This window comes from Acanthaster planci, linkage group LG20 (assembly GCF_054643075.1).
Source record: "Acanthaster planci isolate LZ-2023a linkage group LG20, COTS_SCS, whole genome shotgun sequence".
NCBI lineage: Eukaryota > Metazoa > Echinodermata > Asteroidea > Valvatida > Acanthasteridae > Acanthaster > Acanthaster planci.
In genome coordinates, this window is record NC_141796.1 from 4567956 (window position 1) to 4586755 (window position 18800).

The window sequence follows — 18800 nt, forward strand, 5'->3', positions numbered from 1 at the left end:
TCATGCACTTGAAACACCAGTATTTTTTACCGTCGTGTTTATTGAAGTCACCCGTCAACCGAGAAAAGTTTTTAATCCAACAATAATGGTTCTTCTCATCCTTGTTAAATAAAAGTAAATTAATCGGTTCTTCTAAACGCTTGCTTTTGTGGAGAATGTAAATACCGTCTTTTTTGGTGTAACCAAACACATTGATCGCCAAGTTATTTTGCGATTCGATACGTGGAATTTGTGAAATCGGTGTTGGAAAGCTTATGTTTGTAAAATTTAGACTGTCTGCTTCTGACTGATAAGTCGAAGGCCGCTCCTTATTTATTTTATATTTTGGATTTGTTTCTAGCTGACTTTTGACTCCGTCTGAATACAGCTTCAAAGCTGCTCTCAACGCCCATCGGATGCATTCTTGATCTTTATTTTGGACATTTATGATTGCTTTTTTGTCTAACAGTTCCTTAGGCAACGGAATGTAAGAAGAACCGACTGGATTATATTTAACCACGTTGACGTAAAAAGCGACAACTTTGTCAAAGATCCACCCCGAGCCTTTTTGTGTATGGGCCTCCACCTGTTCGATTTGTTCTTCGCGTTGCTTAGCAAGTGCATTTTTAACGCTTGGTTTACTCGTTACTACGTCTTGATCACTCTGAAAGGGAAAGGTGCCGTAGTCAATCGTTTCGTCAATTTTTTCCAATCTAAACTGCACTTTAAGATGTGTTTGTAATTTGTAACTCCCGATTTCTTTGAGTTCGGCTAACGCTGTTTTCTCTATCAACTGCTTGTAAAAATCAAAAAAATGTATTAAATCGTCTTCATAGAAGCGAGGAATCAACTCCCAATTACGAAAATTATTTTTAAAACGCCATATACGTTTAATGTCTACTTCCTCGAGTTCTTTAGGTTGTGTATAAGCTTTAATCGCATCAATAAAGTCCTGTTTGACATATCTGTCTTTGCTTGCATAAGGAATATTATATTTTTGTACCGTTTTCAACAGCTGCCGATATGACTGACGCGGGAGATGCCTAAATTGTTTTTGATCCTCTCTGATAGCTTTTATTAGCTCTGATCGTGTATGATATTTGCGCCTAGGTGACGGTAATGGGATCTTATACCGTTTAATAAAATCTTCCAAAAACACCTTCTTAAATCGAATAAAGTTCGTTAATATAGGTCGATGTTGTTGATAGCTCATGTCTCTTTTTATATATAGATTTATAAAATTTTTATCAATTTTATTCAACATGTTTTTTTATACTACTATTTTATATAAAGAGCATTTATTTAAGGCGGTTGTAAACATAGCGTGTTTTGCTTTGAACAGAGCCATGCTTTAAGTAGAGGTCACGAGTTCAGGTCGGGCAAGTCTCGACTTGTAGCAAGGGGAAATCCCTTTTTTTTGTTTGTGTAAGTCAGTACCAGTCACGAGTTGTTTAGTCAGCCGGGGCCAAAAGTTCAAGGTCAGTGAAGTGGAAATCCCCGGCGCAGGTGTGTGAAAGAGATTTTGGCTCAGAAGGTGTATATTTACCCGGTATTTTTAGAGTTGGATTTTGGGGTTGATGAGGTACCCAGGGAAAATTGTTAAAATCTGGAATTCCAGATTTTTAGGGGATTCCCCCGATTTTTTGCGTCGATGTACTACCCAGGGGTTTTTGCTGAAAACGGTGAAAAGGACGTGTGATCCAGAACTGTCACTTCTCTACTACTGTTTTCAGCCCTTCTGCCCTCATATGAAAGCTCAAAGACCCAGGGAGTTGATCCTGGCGACGATTTACACAATCTCACCATTTTGGGGGCCAAACAATCTCTTTTTTCAAAAGATACTGTGGGTGGGGGCACTTTTAATGCTAATGAGCTGGTCAGAAATTCTCACTTGAATTAGTGGTCTGCACCCTTCACAGCTCTTCACTTCAGGCATGTCAGGGGCGGTCATGTACGCTGCAGTGTTACCCAAAAATCTCCCTCAAAACCAAAAGCCCTGGTCTCTTTCCTTTCTGACATGAAAGAGGACATCCCCAACAACTTATTCGAAAAGTAGAATTTGTTCCCTTATTTATAATAGGAACAGGGTGCTAAAGGTAATGAACCCCACTGCTTCGCGGTCATTGTCGCCTAAAAACGTTACATTACAGGTTTCTTCAGGCAGTCGGGCTTCCAAGCTACATGCCTTGCGCGCTTTTAAGGAATCCTCGGTGTCTTTTGGCCTAAATACTTACAGTACTGCAAGTCACTCTCCTAGTTTTTCCAGGTACACCGGCTGTAGGTACTACATGTAGGTCTAGCTAGGTTGCCGCAAGGTCCTTGCTTCATCTGCAGCCCAAAGATCGTATAGCGCCGAAGCGCAAGATAGATAAACTCTGTCCAAAAGATGTAATTACCATAGGCGCCATTTGAGCAAGCAATACGCCTGCGCAGTTTACAGTAATGCTTAGGGGCAAGGGAAATTCTTCGGCAGGCCGAGGCGCTCAAAAAGTGCCCCCCCCACAGTTTATTTGGAAAAGAGAAGATTGTGTGGCCCAAGAATTTGTGGGATTGTGAAAGAATGGCCCAGAATGAACTCCCTAGATTCAAGAGCTCCCATCCCAGGGTGAAGCATAGAAAAATGCCACTGAAAAAATGTCGCAAGAGCCTGAAAAGGTGCAGGGATGTCCTTTGAAAAATGGCCGCTGACAGACTTGGGAACGTTCACTTTTTGGAAGGTGAGTATGTTTTGGGTGGATAATTAAAGATTTCATTGGTTAACCTACTAAAAATTGAAAATAAATTGAGAGCTGAATGACCCCAGAACACTTTGTTTTTTGTTTGAGAGGCCTGAGGGACTTCGGTTGCCCGCACCGGGGCTGCAAACGTGGTCGATTTTACATAGTCTTCAATGGGGCTGCCCTTGGGCGCAAGCTCACCAGGCGCATATGGCTGCCGCGCTGCGCAGGCGTATCGCTTGCTCAAATGGCGCCCGTGTGATTACGACATTTTACGTGTATTCACGGTGAATTCGGCGCTTCGCGGCGCTATACGATCTTTGCTGCAGCCCCCGGGATGCCGTTATGTGTAACGTATACTATATACGGCGTGTGTATCGACCTTACACAAAAAAGGAAAAAAATTACAAAATTCCGATTATCGTCCGAAATGGTCCATGTTGAACTGCTGTGTTCCATTGTATTTATCAAGCACTCAACGAACGCCAGAGCTGCGTTTTTAAACTTCGATGGGACCGCAAAGGCGACAGATTTTCGAGAGAATTAAGGTCCGATTTCAAAGCGAAGCCAACGGACCTCTGTAATGCACTGTCTACATTTTGTAGGCGGAGACAAAACTTACGATGTACCGGATCCAACGATTTTCCGGCGGACAAGTGAGTGGGGGAAGCGGTTGTTTCCCGGCAAAATGACCAACGAAGAAGCTGCCTTTCTCTTCAGACATGACTTGGGAACTTCATATGTGAAACTCTTTCTCATAATTTTTCTGGCACAACAGAGGAGAACTACCTAACTTCTTATGGAAATCTTTGCCTATTTTCCATTTCATCTGTGAACGCCGATGAACTTAACTTAGCAAGGTTACCATATATGCCAACCCAAGCATGCATGGGGCCTACCTGCATGCGCTCGGGCATGTCGGGAGACAAGACTGCGGCTAAAAAAATCCTCAAATTCGAGTGAAATATGGTCAGAAGTCAACTTTGTGTATTGGATATACTTCAATTTTTTTTTCAAAATCTAAGCTTTTATATTTGGACTCACAGGACCGATCGACGAAAGTGACGATAACACCTTTCCTAGTTCTGGATCGGTTTAGGATCGAGACAAAAACGTCTTCACCAAAAAAAAAAGTAACCATAGAAAAATCCATTTTCAGCCAAAACCATTGTAAAAAGTTGCTTTTCTAATAGAGAACTTTTTAATTTTGCGAAAATTAGATGAAAAATAAGAATTCCAATGAATTAAAAAGGTAGAAATTGCGTAAGGTTTGACTCGACTTTTCAGCTGTACAGTGAGCTATCAACGTTACCCTCCCCGCGCCGCACAGTTGACGAATCCATACGTCACATGCATTTCTGCTGCGCTAGCGCTGCGCCCGTACAGTTGAGTTGGCAACGACTTTGCGTGGTAACGCCGCGCGATCCGAGAGTGGGGGGGGGAGCTTGCAGTTTTTGCTAAATTAACAAAAACGGAAACTCTAAAAAAGTCAGTTTGATTAAGCAGGCATTAGATGGTTTATATATTAGAAGGTTTATATGACTATTCAATTTAAAGAAATATTTGAAATCACACGTAGCGAGTGACTATCACCCGTGAATTTTAGTGGTTTTTTTTGCTCTTTTCGCTCTGGGAAATTCCGAAACTAGGAAAACGGCTTGCGGTACAATGGGCGGAGTGGGTAACAAAATTAGCTGTCGATCTCCGAACTCAAGTTTCATGTATGACCGCGGGACCGGGTTTTCAGCGGCACGGTGGTTCTCCAGGACGTTTCTCCTTCAGTAAGAAATTTCACAGACATTTTATGCATGGATGTTTATTCCTAATTTATTTACTTTTTTACGGGTACCCGGAGCGGAAAAATGGAACAAGGTTTTGAAATCTACGGGCGGGTACCCGGCACAGGCCTACACAGCAGTTCACATGCCTGGACCATTTCTGATGATAATCGGGATTTTTTTCAACACGCCATATAGTACATGTATACGTTAAACATAACGTGTCACGTCGATGCGTTCCTGCAACATCCCCACCTTTCACCCACAATCCACCGCGGTAAACACTGCATTACGCCATTGTGTTGTAGGTCTATTATGCTACCGAGCCTTCCCATACAACTGGAACATTCGTCTCACTGTAATACCTTACAGCCTTTGACAGTAAAGTGAACATCTTGCTTTTTATAGAAACAGGAAACCTGAGCTTGCAACTGAGATATGTTTGTCTCACTTCCACAGGTTGAGTTGGTAACCAAAACAAGTTATTTTTACTCCAACGGACTATGGAGCATACTACCTCTCGCAACACCACCAGCAGCAAAACAGCCATTTTGGTCACAGCCTGCAGATTTATCAAGCCTGAAGGAAAAGGTGACTTCAAAATAAGTGAGAGAATCTCCTAACACAAAAATCAAATCAATAAATATTTAACCTGTTTAGAGCTACTCAGCCACCGTAATAATGACTGCTGAAACATGGCATCTACTCGAAAGGTTACTTTATTATGCTGTCAAACTATTCAACTATGAGTTAGCAGTACATTATTGCACCATACAACATGAAATTTCACTTTAAGGTAGGAGGTATTAGCTAGAAAAAGATGTTCTGAATTAAAAAGAGTCCATATTCATTGCTGTGCTTAAATTTTTTACCACTTGTTCGGTACAGTAACTCATACTTCCAAATGCTCTTTAGTTTAAAAAAAGAAAAAACACATGATGAAAGCCTTACAAGAAGCATAATTTACTGATCTCCATTAATGGTCGCACAATATAAATTTTAAAACCCAAGCAATATGTTTCAGTATACAAATAAGTCAAAATATTTACGATACTGAAGACGACTCCAACCCCCCTTGGGGAAAACACACTGAGAGAAACTTGTGTGATACATGTACATGTATCTAACGATTTTGTAATACATTAAGGAAAAATCAATATGAAAGTTTTAGAAGGCCATTTTGTTCGTTTCTACAAACGTTGCAATGTGAGCTGCAGTTAATTTTCACGAAAGAGACCACCGATTACATGGAATCTCTGTATGTGATATCTGAGGTTTGTAGATGAGGGAACAAGCAAAGAGATACACCCTGGGAAGAAACACTGTGTAGAGGTCAGAAGGGGACCCCACCCCTGCACAGTCACGTTTCTTTCTCGTTTGGTTTATTTTGTACCGTATGACAGCCTACTGTAGGTGGGGTAGAAAAATGTTGTCAAAAGTTTGCATGCACAGATTGGAAGAGTTCACTTAGAATCTTAAAGATTTTATCGATTCTTTTTTTTAAAGCTGATTAGCCAGCACATGCACTTTATTAACTTGATCCACGCAGAGTGGGGCGGGTCTCCTAGTGGTATACACTTGGAGACCCAACCCACTCCATGTGGGGGAAGAGTCTCCTGCGTTCACATACCCCTGCCCAGCTTACATATGCAGAGTGGCACAGTACCCTAGAGGTGGGTCGGTGACAGGAGTGTATTACACACTAGGAGAAAAAACATAGGGTGTGTGTGTTGCAAGAGCGGGCACTCACCAGTAGAAACTCCCAAGTCTAACTATCCACCGCCCGGTCCAGAACAGCGCTGGACGTTGTCTGGGCCACCAAGCGCAGGGTCGCTTTGCCATGGGCTATTTTGCTCTGCAGGTCATCTTTCAGGTAGCACTCAGTGAAGATGGAGGGAGATTTCCAGCAAGCTGCCTGACAGATTTTGGCTGGGGGAACTCTTCTAAAATACAACCAGAACGCACAGATGACTTGAACGTCGTGGGCACTGATGTGAGTCCGGGTCTTCTCATTATGCTGTGCTGGCCAGTCTCGGTAGATGAATGTCCATCGGGCAATAGTGACCTTTGACCCAGGGTGGACAGGTTTCGTCGCGGTGATGAAAAGCTGGGAATCAGAGTCACAACAATGCTAATACCACTTGAGTGTCCCGATCTGATACCATCTCATCAACGTTGTCTCCCGAACGTAAGGGTTATATTGGGGGCGAATATTTCGGAAGGCTGGAAGGTAGACGCCTGGTTTTAGTCAGGAACCCGATGGTTGGGATCCTGTGTGGCTCCAAGTGAATATGACCCTCGGCAATTGACTGGGCATGTAGCTCACTGCCTCTTCTCAATGTAACGACCACGGAGAGGAATGCCAACTTGATGCTGAGATGCCGGTCAGATGCATCAGCCAGTGGTTCGAAGGGGGGACAGGCAAGTTGTTTGAAGTGAGGACGCTCAGCAAACATTCCTCGAAGGAGATGATGGATAGCAGCATTGTCGGGGAGACAGTCGAGCCATCACTGAATCCCGAGTGGACAGCTGCCAAGGCCGACCGGTAGTTGCGGATGGTGGCAACCTGGAGGCTAAAGTGGAACAGATACATGAAGAAGTCTGCAAAGGAACTCACAGGAGCTTCTGTTGGAAAAACATCATGGACGTCGCACCATCTAGTAAAATGTAGTCGGCTGTTGTGAATCTTGTGAGTGGACAGCTGTTGACCTCAGGCCGAAACAGACGCAGCGTCTACAGAAAGGCTGGATGCCCTGAAGGATCACTGGACAACATCCAGCACGTCAATTGAAGACTCTCCAGTGGTGGTTTGAGGATCCCTGATTTGGGCTGATGAAGGATGTCCTCTCCGACAGGAAGGACCAGCGGCTGTCATACCAGGAGTTTAGGAAACCACAGTTGGCGAGGCAGGAAGGGGCCGACGAGGAGGATCTGGCATAGCTACTGTTCTCTTAGACAGGACCCATAGGATGAGGGAGATTGGAGGGAAGGCGTATGCTAGAAGGCCCGACCAGTCGATCTGTGGGGCATCTGTCACCCAAGCCCACAGGTGAGGGAACCTGGAACAGAACGTCGGAAGTGGGCATTGTTGAAGGATGCAAAGTGGTCGATATGAGAATGCTCAATCTCTGCGAAAACCTGGCTGACAACGTTCCGATGAAGAGTCCACTCTGTCAGTCGGACAGTACCCCGAGAGAGTGCGTCTGCTATGCTGTTGCTGGTTTCTGCTTTGAGGACAGCTTGAGGGCTGATCCCCTGATTGATCGTCCACATGAAAAGCCGCCACACAAAGGTGCAGAGTTAAGAAGAGTGAGTGCTGCCCTGGTGATTGATGAACGCCACTTTTTGTTGAGTTGTACGACCTACTGAATTGCTGTCAGAAGTGACAAAGAGCACTGAACACTGCTTGGAGATCTAACACGTTGATGAGTTTGCCTCAAGAGGCAGTGTGCCTGACCCTAGAGGTTTCCCATCTAAACAGTAATGCATCCGTCGTCATGGTCATATCCGGACTTCGAGGGATGAAAGGAAAGCCCAGCTGACAGGTACTCTGTGATGGTCTACCACTGAAGATGATTGTGGATGTCCAATGGAAGGACTGGGGTAGCAATCAGGTCACTCTTGGGAGGGTACTGAGATAGGAGATGTAGTTTAAGTGGAAGCATCCGCAGTCGACACCAGGGGATGAGGTCGACCAGGCTGGCTATTAAGCCGAGGAGATGGAGCCAGGCTAATGCTGGAGGAGCCTCGGCCGGTGATTAACCAGTCGAGGTATTGAAAAGTGAGGATACCACGTTGTCGAAGATCAGCGGTGAGTGTCTTGGCGACCCGGGTGAAGACCCTTGGTGAACTCTTACGTTTGGCTGCAATATTCGAATTGAAGGAACTTACTGTCCTGCTTGTGTATTGAAGTATGGAGATATGCATTCCGTAGATCTATGGAGGTGGCCCAGCAAGGGAACGGTAGAGAGTGCAAGACTATGTTCAGAGTCTACATCCAAAACTGCTTTAGCATTATGACTTTGTTGAGTGGTTTAAGGTTAATTATTGGTTGCCGTTTTCCCAGTTCATCTTGGGTGTCAAGAAGAATGATGAGAGGAACTTGGTGTACTACTGACTTGAGTCTACCAGCACGATAGCTCATTTATGTAGTAATGCAGAAATCTCCTCCAGAGCCAGTGGCTTGGACTTGTCGCATGGAGGGGGAGTAAAATGGAAAACCATCCCAGAATGAATTCAAGAGTGTAACCTTGGGTGATGATGGCAAGAACCCAGCTGTCCACGGTGATTTGCCCCGACAACCACCGACAGGTTCGGGATCGGCAGCTACCCCCCAAAGGGGCCAGAAGTGCTCCGTGCAGACCCGCGGTCAGCGGGTCGTGGCTAGAACCTTCTAGAAGTGGCCAGGGGCAAAGCTCGATGGGAGCCTAAGGACTGAGTTGCTAACCGAAGCGGACAACTGAAGGAAAGGCCTGAAGATGGGGACTGATCTGCCTATCGTTTCTCGGTGGCGATGGGGGCTGCCAGTGTGGAGGAGCCATAGGTTCACAAAATTACATTTTCTTGGCGGTCTCCATACACTTCACCTCTGACTCGAGGACATTAGTGAATTTCCCGGCGAACAAGTTGTCCCAAGGACCAGAAGATCACAGTTTGCACTTGACAGACTCATAGGGAATGTGCATGGCATCCACCGTATAAGCTCTACGGCTGGAAGTGGCCAGAAGTAAGATCTGGGTGAACTGCTCAAAGACGGAGTTAAGTCCCTTGTCGAGCCCACGCAGGGCAAGGGCCACAAAACAATCTGACAACAGGAGTTTGAGAACATGGATCATGTCATGCTCAAGACGGTGGAGGCGGCCCCCGGGTTGAGTCAGGTCGGCAAAAGAGTCAATGTCGTCATCCTCAGAAGAGAGCAGTTGAAGACCCAAGGTGGAGAGAGCCGAACTGTGTTCCGAACGGACAGCGATCCTGGACATGATCCAGAACCAGATCATGCTGGGAGGGGCCGATCTGGCTGGACAACAGTGATCACTTCAACCTCCGAAATTGCCTACTGAGAGGGAGAAGGGATGGCCAGGAGGGGATCTGGGTTGGGTGCCGTCGCCACTGGCTGAGGCTTGGAGTCTATCTTGCGGGTGAGGGATGTTATGGAGTCCGAGAGGGACTGGAGGGTTGCCATCCAAGGGGGCGGATCTGGATCAGAGCGGCGCTTCTGGGCCTTGGAGGAGGAGGAAAAAGCCAAGGAAGAGGCCTTGCCCTTGTGCTTCTTACCCTTCATCGAAGCAGGGGAGCCAAAGGCTGGGACAGTTGAAGCTGCAGCAAGGCGAGGATTCCCCAAATGGTTGGTCATATGCTGGGAGGAGCACCACGAATTGGGATTGGTGGCCTCATGGCCAGAGTAAATCGGCACACCGGCGGCTATACTAGAGCTGCAACTTGAGGCTGTTTGCCATCCTGTGCTGTAGACTTGCCCGTGGTGGAAGCAGTGGAATGTGGCAAATCCGCTGTGGAGCCTGTTTACCACTTGGAGGGGGTTGACTAGCCCGGCTTCCAAGCAGACGAAGATGGTGAGCACAAGCTGGTGAGGGACCTGGGCCAGACGGCATGGGGGGCCGTTGCCCCGCTGGGCCATCAGGAGGCAGGGTCACCCAGGGATGTGGTAGGTAGCGACACTTGGCACATGCAGCATAGAAAAAGAGGAACAGTTCGTTATGCTCTGGTCAACCATGATCAAGGGTAGTGTTGCGGCACAGCACGCTCAACCCAATCAGTAGGTATATGGAATGCTCATCACTGATCAAAGGTAGTGTTGTGGCACAGCAGGCTCAACCTGATCAATCCAAGCAGTGGTCCTTAATGATCAAGGGTAGTGTTGTGGCGCTGCACGCTCAGCCCTGACCCAGCCACTCCACTGGGTCTTTTCGCCGACACGGCCATTAGTCTTGGACAACATAAACCGTACCACAATACAACGGTAGGTCACACCCAAACCTGTAGACAAGCACAGAAAAAGGTGCAGAAAAGAACGACAAAAATACAAAATATGAAAATAATGAAAATTTGAGTCAATCGGACTCAAAACTCCTGAAATGCCGTAAAACATGTCCATATGATAGATGCTGAGAAAAGAAGGACGAACATGGTGGCGGGACTGCAGTGCATTGTGGAGGGTCAAGGGGCAGTGTGTTCGTCTTTTCAGTGAATTATAAAGGGCACATGGGACGCAGGTGACAAGGTCTTACAGTGATGTTCTGCTTAGTCAGAAATATAGAAAAGGGATGATTGCCATGAACAAAGTCTAAAAAGTGCAACAAGACACTCTCAGTTGAGGTGTATACTTTTGACAACTTTACATCTATGTATAGAGTCCATTTCCGGTATTTCTAAGAAATAAACGTGGGTTCCACATCACCGCCTTTATCGGGCTGACTGATTGAAAAAATGCTAGATTTGGAGGGAACTCAATAACGCTCACAGTAAAAGGTAATCCAAGGCTGCAGGAGTTGAACTAAAATATAAGCATCAAGGAGTCTGAGAGTATTTTCTAGGAATCTAGATGCAATGGAGAAAGATCATCCTGAAACTACAGATTTCACTGGGCTCAGTGGCAGCAGAAAAATTGCAGTCAGCTCCCGGTTAGAACAAATATGTGCTGACATTCATTCTTCCCCAAATTTATAAAATTCATAGACCCGCACTGGTGCTTACATTTGCCATCAACAATTTATTGGTTTGATCTCATTTGTGTAACTACAATAGTCTAATTTTGTACTTGTTATAGTATATTATAAACTGTTCCTGTTTAAAAGTTTATGATAATTTTTCTTATTATTGATGCATGCAGGTCTGTGTGTTGCATGTAAGTTTACCACAGCTGATGACAACCACTTGTAAGCCGAAGTCCCCTCAGTACTACTGCTACTAAAATAAATTTGCAAAAGACATTGGTATATGTCTTATGCTCAGAGTGGGGAAGCGGGGAACACCAAATTACTGGTCCTTGGATACCCTGTTAACTAGGAGGCACTCTCCATTATACAAAACACAAATGTAATGCGCTTACATCAAACTTACATAAAAATCTTACCTAAAACTGAAGGATTTAACCTTAAAAGGGTGAAGGTCCAAATCCAACACCCTCAATATTATTTCCAGTATCACCACAGTGCCTTTTTTCAGGAGCTCTTTGCGTTCATTTTGACACTAATTTTGTGAAACTCAAATATACCGTAGTGGTGCAACACCCATTTTTTTCTGAGAAAGGTAGGGCAAAAAGGTACACTTTTACACTGCTAACAGTGCCCAATGAATACTGTTTAATAGTGATAACCAATGAAGTAGGCATGCTTTGTTGGGGCAGGGGAAGGGTGGGACCTTTTTTTCTCAAACATTTGTTCACATTTTATTCTATCTGTAAAGAATCTTCCCCTACTCCCATCGGGCACTTTCAATTCCTTTTAAACAGATGATAGGTTGGGGGAGCAAGCTGCTCCCATCCTAAGCAGAACAAACCATGTTTTGACTTCATTTGATTCTTCAACCCTTTTTATGTAAGAATATAAAGAAGTACATTGAATGTCCTAATTGCCATGCTACACTCTAACCAAACTATACCCCAAAATGTACATGGTGTTGTTGTCTTCTTTCTTTTGAAATTTTTTCTTCAAATCTTTGAAGTTTAAATTCAAAAGACATTTTACATTTTGGTGCCAACTTCAAATACGGAAGTAGGCATTTTTTTGTAACATACAAGTATACAAACATTTTGCCTGTATTTAGTTGTTTACACATGTCTGAAATAAGGTTAACTTTGATGCTACTCTTTACACTAGGCAAATATAAAGTGTACTATTCATAGATGATTGATTCCTTAACCACTTCCTAACGGGGACTCCGAAATTGGAGACGCATGGTTTATATGCGTGGCCGGGGTCTCCGAACTCGTACAAAGGAAACAGGGCCCTGTAACAAAAGACCGTACTCAGAACAAAAGACCAGGCTGCTGGGCATTACCGTCATTTTTCACTCTCAAAAGTGGTGATAATCCAGCCTTGTTTTGAAACCGTATACCAGTGTTTGGGGCATTGAGAGCGAGTGGATTACCACCGCGGGCAAAAGCGCTCCACCACCGCAGTAATGAGCCACACAGCACCGCTGCACTGAGCCAGGTTCATGAACAAAACACAGTTATATAACACCGCACAATCCGGGCTCTGTTTACAAGGCTGCAGGCCTAGCTGAAATACTCAGGCATCAATGAAGGTCACCAACTTAGAGCAGTGTCTAAAGATTACTTCGTGCGGCTATAAATGACCGTTGAATGAAATGATGAATTTTTGAAGGATTTTGAAAACGGAAAAAATGATAGTCATGCCGGCCCAGCATCATCAACGTTGAAAAATGCCCCGGCACAAAGTGGTTAAGCATACATCATTTCCATGATTCGTTGAATACAGTTCTGTGAAAAAGTATGTATACTGTCCACATTTTACTTACATACCAAATAACTATATTCAATGACCAAAGTAATAACATCTCACCAAAATCAACGACCCTTGAGGATTTTTGAAGTGAATGCAGTAAATATAACATTACATTTTGGTTTGTTTACACATTCAATGCTCTGGAATACACATCTAGGTAAATATGTGGGGGGTTCAGGAAGACACCATTAAAACAGACTTGCACAAATAATTTACCATCTTAATTTGTCTACCTACGAAAAGCGAGTTCAATTCTAAAACAATGAACAATGTCAAATTCACAAAGGCATTTTCCTTTAATAATTTCATCAAAATCATCAGGAAACACATCCACATGTACACACTTGCCTATTGGCCCGATGTGTGCAATTCTTTTCCCGATTATTGCTTATATGCCTGATACCCATTTTTGCCCGCAACACGCACTTATTGGGTTTACCATTGCCAACCAATAGTAGGAATCGAAATAGGCTCCAGTGCACATGTTGTGTGCACGGACCGTTTTGTGTACAAAAACATGGTTCCTTGTCTCCCGATCAAAATGATGAACCTAAAAGATTTCTATCCCCACGGACCACACTATTTCAATTGTTTTTGGCATGAATGGACAGCGTTTGAGTTGCCCAAACCATTAACTGCTTATCCATGACAAACCTTCCGTGACCAAAAAAAAAAAAAAAAGTTAAATTTCCTGGGGGTTTCATCTGTGAAAACTAAATGGCTTAAATTTTAAGGCTTTCCCTGACATTTCCAAGAAAGGTCTTGTTTTTGAAAAAAACATGGATCAGAAATACCTCACAAAGAATGAGGTTTAAATCATGAGTGTGGGTGCATTTGACCGCAGCGCGATAAGTGCATGCAGGGTCCGGCGGCTGGTCAACTTACTGGTCTGTGCGCAATAGCTTAGCATGTGCCAGGGGCGGTACACGAGTGGATAGAGACTGCCTTTTGTGATTTTCTCCATTGTTGTGATGAGTTCATGGATAGCACAAAGCACTTTTTTCCAAAGAAATAATAGATATTATTCTTTGAGAACTTTTCTGACTTTCTCCTGTCAATTTCAATTTAAAAGGTACATTCAAACACAAATCTACATGGTTTGAGAGATATTTTGGCAACTGTGCAGCTAGCCATGTACATGACATACACAGTCGAACCTCGTTAATGGTTAGTTCCAGAAATCAGGGGTCCAAAAGTGTGACATTTGAGTCCCTGTTACACCTGACGTTTGTTATTTGACATGGAAAAAGTAGTACTATTTGCTTGGCAAGTAATTATTAATTTATCACTCTTGAAAAGTATAGTTTATAAATTCAGTTAAACTTACACATGCATCAGCAAGTACTAGATGTAGGCCCAACCAGTGTAATGCACATCGATGCACTGAGGAAATTGAAAACGGCTGAATATTCTGCTCCAACATTAACTTCGTTCTGCTTCACTTACCACAGTAAATGACAATAAATTAATAGACAAATCACTATGAGAGGGAGGCAATCACACTAAAATATAGACCTTTGCAACACCTGTCAATCAAGAGGTATGTCAATTCGAATTCATTTACCAATTTTTTGCGATGTAAACATATTTAAAAAACTGAAAATCACACATAATTGCAATATACCTGTAGCACTTAAACAATGTAGTTACTTTTAAATCTGTCATTTTTCCATGAAAAATCACTTGTGAAAAGCTCAGGAAAAACTCTAGAATGCACAAGAAAGCATCTAAAGATTAAAATTTGGGGGGCCCTCAAGCTGGCCCTGAACCCCATGCCATGGCTTTGCAATTTGTCAGTGAACAAAAACAGAATACCCCCACACTTTTAACAAATCCTGGTCACATTTTCTACTTGCCAAATATGATCACAGTTTTGAAATTCAAAGTAGTGGTGTTGAATGAACTGACAGGAATGAACTGACAGGAAGCTGGTATTCATGGGGAGTGCAGAAACTGGCGACGTCGCCCAGCCATCCTTGCCTCCAGTTCCTTGCGTGTGTGATTATCAGCACTTCTGGCAGCAGCAATGTAGGAAAATACACACAGCATGGCATAGCCAATGTCATGTGCCATGTTGGACTGAAACTTGTGACGAACTGTTTCTTTACGTTTTGGATCTGCAGAGGTAAGCAGATAATTTCACATGAAATGGCAGAAATTCCTCCATAGCAGTGAGGGGAAAGAACACTACCCAACAGCACTCTTTTTACACGAGTCACTTACTCACCATGCTCAAATCTCTCCATTAATTAGTACAGTAATAATCAACAAAGCATGGGAACCTGAAGAATTCAAGAGTGTAAGCATCTGTTCCCTATGACATTTGAGTAAATGGCCTGTCAGTACTAAGGAAATATGCACAGGTAAATGCTATTTGGGTAAGATAAATACCACAGACACTGCACATTTCTTATCAGAATGACTAAAAAGAAACTAAACCAGAGAGATATTTAAAGGAAATGTTTCATGCTAAATGACAAAATTATGTACTCTTTCAAAACAGCATCTTCAATCTGCTAACAATAAATTCCTTACCTTCAAAGAGTGCATTTCTATTAACAGAATAAGTTCACAAATAAAAAGGGCAGGAAGTTTAAACCTCAGACCAATATGGTGTTGTGAAAAACACAAGACGTGTGCATTTCAAGTTTAAGAATGGGTAGGTACATGTGCACGTACATGTAGTTCCACTGATGGCACCTCCTCACAGTCCATATCCACTTGTCAAACGTCTGACTTTCACAGTCAATTTTACTCAAAACATTGTGAATATAACCATGCTTTCAAATTTTGAATTGAAAATACTTGAAAATAAAGTGTTGATGGTAAGAACATTCCACGAAAGGATGAATGGAATGTTCCATTCCAAAAACAGAAGCTTCACCTCATGGTATGGAACATTCAATTTGTAACCTCCACAGCAAAAATGCAAAACAATACAGCATTAGCTTTACACTATTCCCAAATAAATCCTTTTTATGTACAAGCCACTGTTCTCTTTCTCAAATTGGAGCAAAACTGTCACACAAATTTAGTTGTCACATTGCAAGTTTGCTACTGCGTCTTCAAAAGACAACCTAATGTTTGCTTTACCCATTTCAGAAAGCTAATATGATATACCAAAGTCTGACCAATCACACTTGAATATTAAATAAGGAAAATTATAGGGCTTAATTCCAAATCCTTTTACTTACCATACTCTGCAAGCATAAAGATATCTTTCTTTGTTTTGTATTCCTTGATATCTTTCAGTTCGATGAACCACTGAAAAAAGGAAACACATAAACCCCTTAGTTTTGATCAGCTATTTGGAAAAATGCAAAATTAAGATGATCTACCTTTTCCATTTAAAACTAGATACTTGAAATCCTAAACCCGGTTTTCCAGCTCACCTTGTGTCAATATGTTTTTTATGAGCACTTCAGCTTGGTTATCAAGTGTATTTGATAGCTCATTGCTACCAATATGATCCAGCAAGTAAATGTTCAATGTAGATGTATGTATCATCTGCATTTTCTGATCTCATTTTAAAACCAAAATTGTGCCTTTTTGTGGCCATGGCAAAAATTTGTGTCAAAACTGTTGCAATGAAAGAGTGTCCATACAAGAGTTATTATGACCCAAAATGTTCCACTTGATTATTTTTGACCAAAAAAATTAATGATACATGTGTACGTTGCCCATTACTCTTCATCACCACTCTATTACCTTTCCTAAGAATATTAGATCATGAAAATTGGTCAAACAAAACTAAACATACACCGGATTGTGTAAAAGGTGGCATGTTTCTGTGTTTTGCGTCAAGTGCAATAAAAATGGTGAATTGCTTTGGTTGTAAGAAAAAATCAAACATGACCTTACATCATATGAACTTGCAGAGTGTTGTTTCAAAGTTTTCTCTTAAATTATATTGAATAAATTTAGTACATGTAACATTCCCAAGTAACACATGTTGGCCCTAAATCAATATTGTTTCAGAAAAAATGTTAACGAGGCACAACTACATGAGTTTATATAGTTTTATTTTTAAAAGTTTATCTGATTGGTACAGAACAATTGAAAGGCCAATATCCTTAACCACATGCTGCCGGGAGCCAAGTTTCAGATACGTATTCTTTATATGCGCAGCCGGGTATCCGTAATCAGACAAAGGCCTTGTAACAAAAGACCGTACTCGTAACAAAAGACCAGGCTGCTGGCAATTACAAACTTTTTTCACTGTCAATAGCAGAGATCATGCAGCTTTTTCTTTGAAACAGTATACACTGTTTCTGGCAGGGCGAGGGCGAGGGTATTACCACCGGGGACAAAAGCGCTCCACTACTGCAGTGACGAGCCACGCAGTACGGCTGCACACTAATCTGGCCCCCATTTGAAAAGACGTCAGCAGGGCACTGTGCCAGTTTTGTGAATAAAAGAAAATTACGTAACAACGCACATTTTGGGTTCTTTTACAAGGCAGCGGGCCTGAATGAAATACTCCAGCATCAATAGATGTTGTCTCTCAGATTAGAGTAGAAACCAGACAGTCCTTCATGTGGGTGTAAGTGTTCAGTAAATGAAAATATGAATTTTTAAAGAATTTTGAAAACACAAAAAAATGAAAAATGCTCCGGCCCAGCAGAATGAACATTTATAAATGCCCTCGGCAGGATGTGGTTAAGGAGACAATTTCTGTTGGGAGGAAAGCTGGAACAGCATTTTTGGGGACAACAATTTGTTACTTCAATTATTCTTTGGTATTGAGAATGTTGATATTTCAACAAATCTGTAGTCCCCATAACCCTGTAAAAAGTATGTATACATGTATAGGTAACAAAAAATGTTAATGTAGAATTGGAAACGGTGAAATCATAATCGTACATTTAATCAAATATATACAATTTTAAAACATAAATGTATAATAGTGATAAAATGTGATAGGTATGCACCGTGTAGAATTACCACTAGGGTAAGCAAAAGAAAAAAATTGAATTAATCGTAGTTTATTACATGTTTGATTTCTTTTTTTCAAATTCATTTTTGGCATTGTTTTGGTTATTTTCTTTCAACGTTTTACAAAACATTAAAAAAGGTAGAATTTCTTTGATTCTTCTGTAGAGATCGCTATACCATTGGGGTGACCACCACTCATTAATGTCTTAATAAAAAGATCATGATCTAGGTTTCCTTACTTTTATATTCTTTCCTGGTGGGGGCCGGAGCAACAATGTTTGGGTGTACCCTATTCATAACATGGAATGGAATGTAAACACATCTCCGGAAAGCAAATGAATAGGCCCTACATTGCCCATTGTGCTCACATATCATTTTGTGCCCACATATCATACTGTGCCCACACAGCACCACCCAAAGGTAGCACCGTATGTCCAAATACCATTGGCCTAGCCAAGCTGTCACTTATCTGGTTCCTTGGTTATGTACAGTGTTATGTACCACTACTTAAGTCGGACACCTGACTATAATTCAACAGAAAATACTCTTGGGCATTTCATCTTTTATTTTGTTCATAACTTTAGGGAAAAATTGGTCAGGTTGAACCATTCCTTAATTTAACCACTTGCTGGAGGGAACCCCATTTCGAGCACCATGGGTTTATACACAGAGCTTGGGTGTCGAAACGGGACAAAAAAGCTGGTCTGTGTAACAAAAGACTGTACTTAGAACAAAAGACCTGCTGCTGGGAATTGCCGTCATTTTCCAGGTTGCATTTTTGAAGGTAATCCGTCACTATTTTTAAACAGTACACCACTGTTTTGGGCATAGCGCGCCAGTGGGTTAACACCGCAGACAAAAGTGCTCCAGGGCCCCATTGATGAGTGACACAGCACCGCTGCATG

At 42.5% G+C, this 18800-nt stretch overlaps 2 protein-coding genes across 6 annotated transcripts in view; both read right to left on the reverse strand.

Annotated features, from left to right (window-relative positions):
- The window catches only part of LOC110986848 (histone-lysine N-methyltransferase SETDB1-like), a 163072-nt gene extending 160683 nt beyond the window's left edge, over positions 1-2389 (reverse strand). Inside the window, exon 1 of the mRNA XM_022249096.2 lies at positions 2214-2389. The gene's annotated coding sequence lies outside the window, so the exon portion shown is untranslated. The remainder of the gene's footprint in view (positions 1-2213) is intronic.
- A 2788-nt stretch (positions 2390-5177) lies between these two features.
- Positions 5178-18800, reverse strand: part of madd (MAP kinase activating death domain) — a 142280-nt gene continuing 128657 nt past the window's right edge. For 4 of the 5 annotated variants that reach the window (XM_087130427.1, XM_087130426.1, XM_087130428.1 and 1 more), the window contains 2 exons: positions 16155-16224; positions 5178-15077 (listed from right to left, as the gene is read on the reverse strand). In XM_087130427.1, the coding sequence (XP_086986553.1) occupies positions 14896-15077; positions 16155-16224 (252 nt within the window). In that variant the 3' untranslated portion in view covers positions 5178-14895. The remainder of the gene's footprint in view (positions 15078-16154; positions 16225-18800) is intronic. The other variant, XM_087130430.1, reaches the window with a different exon arrangement.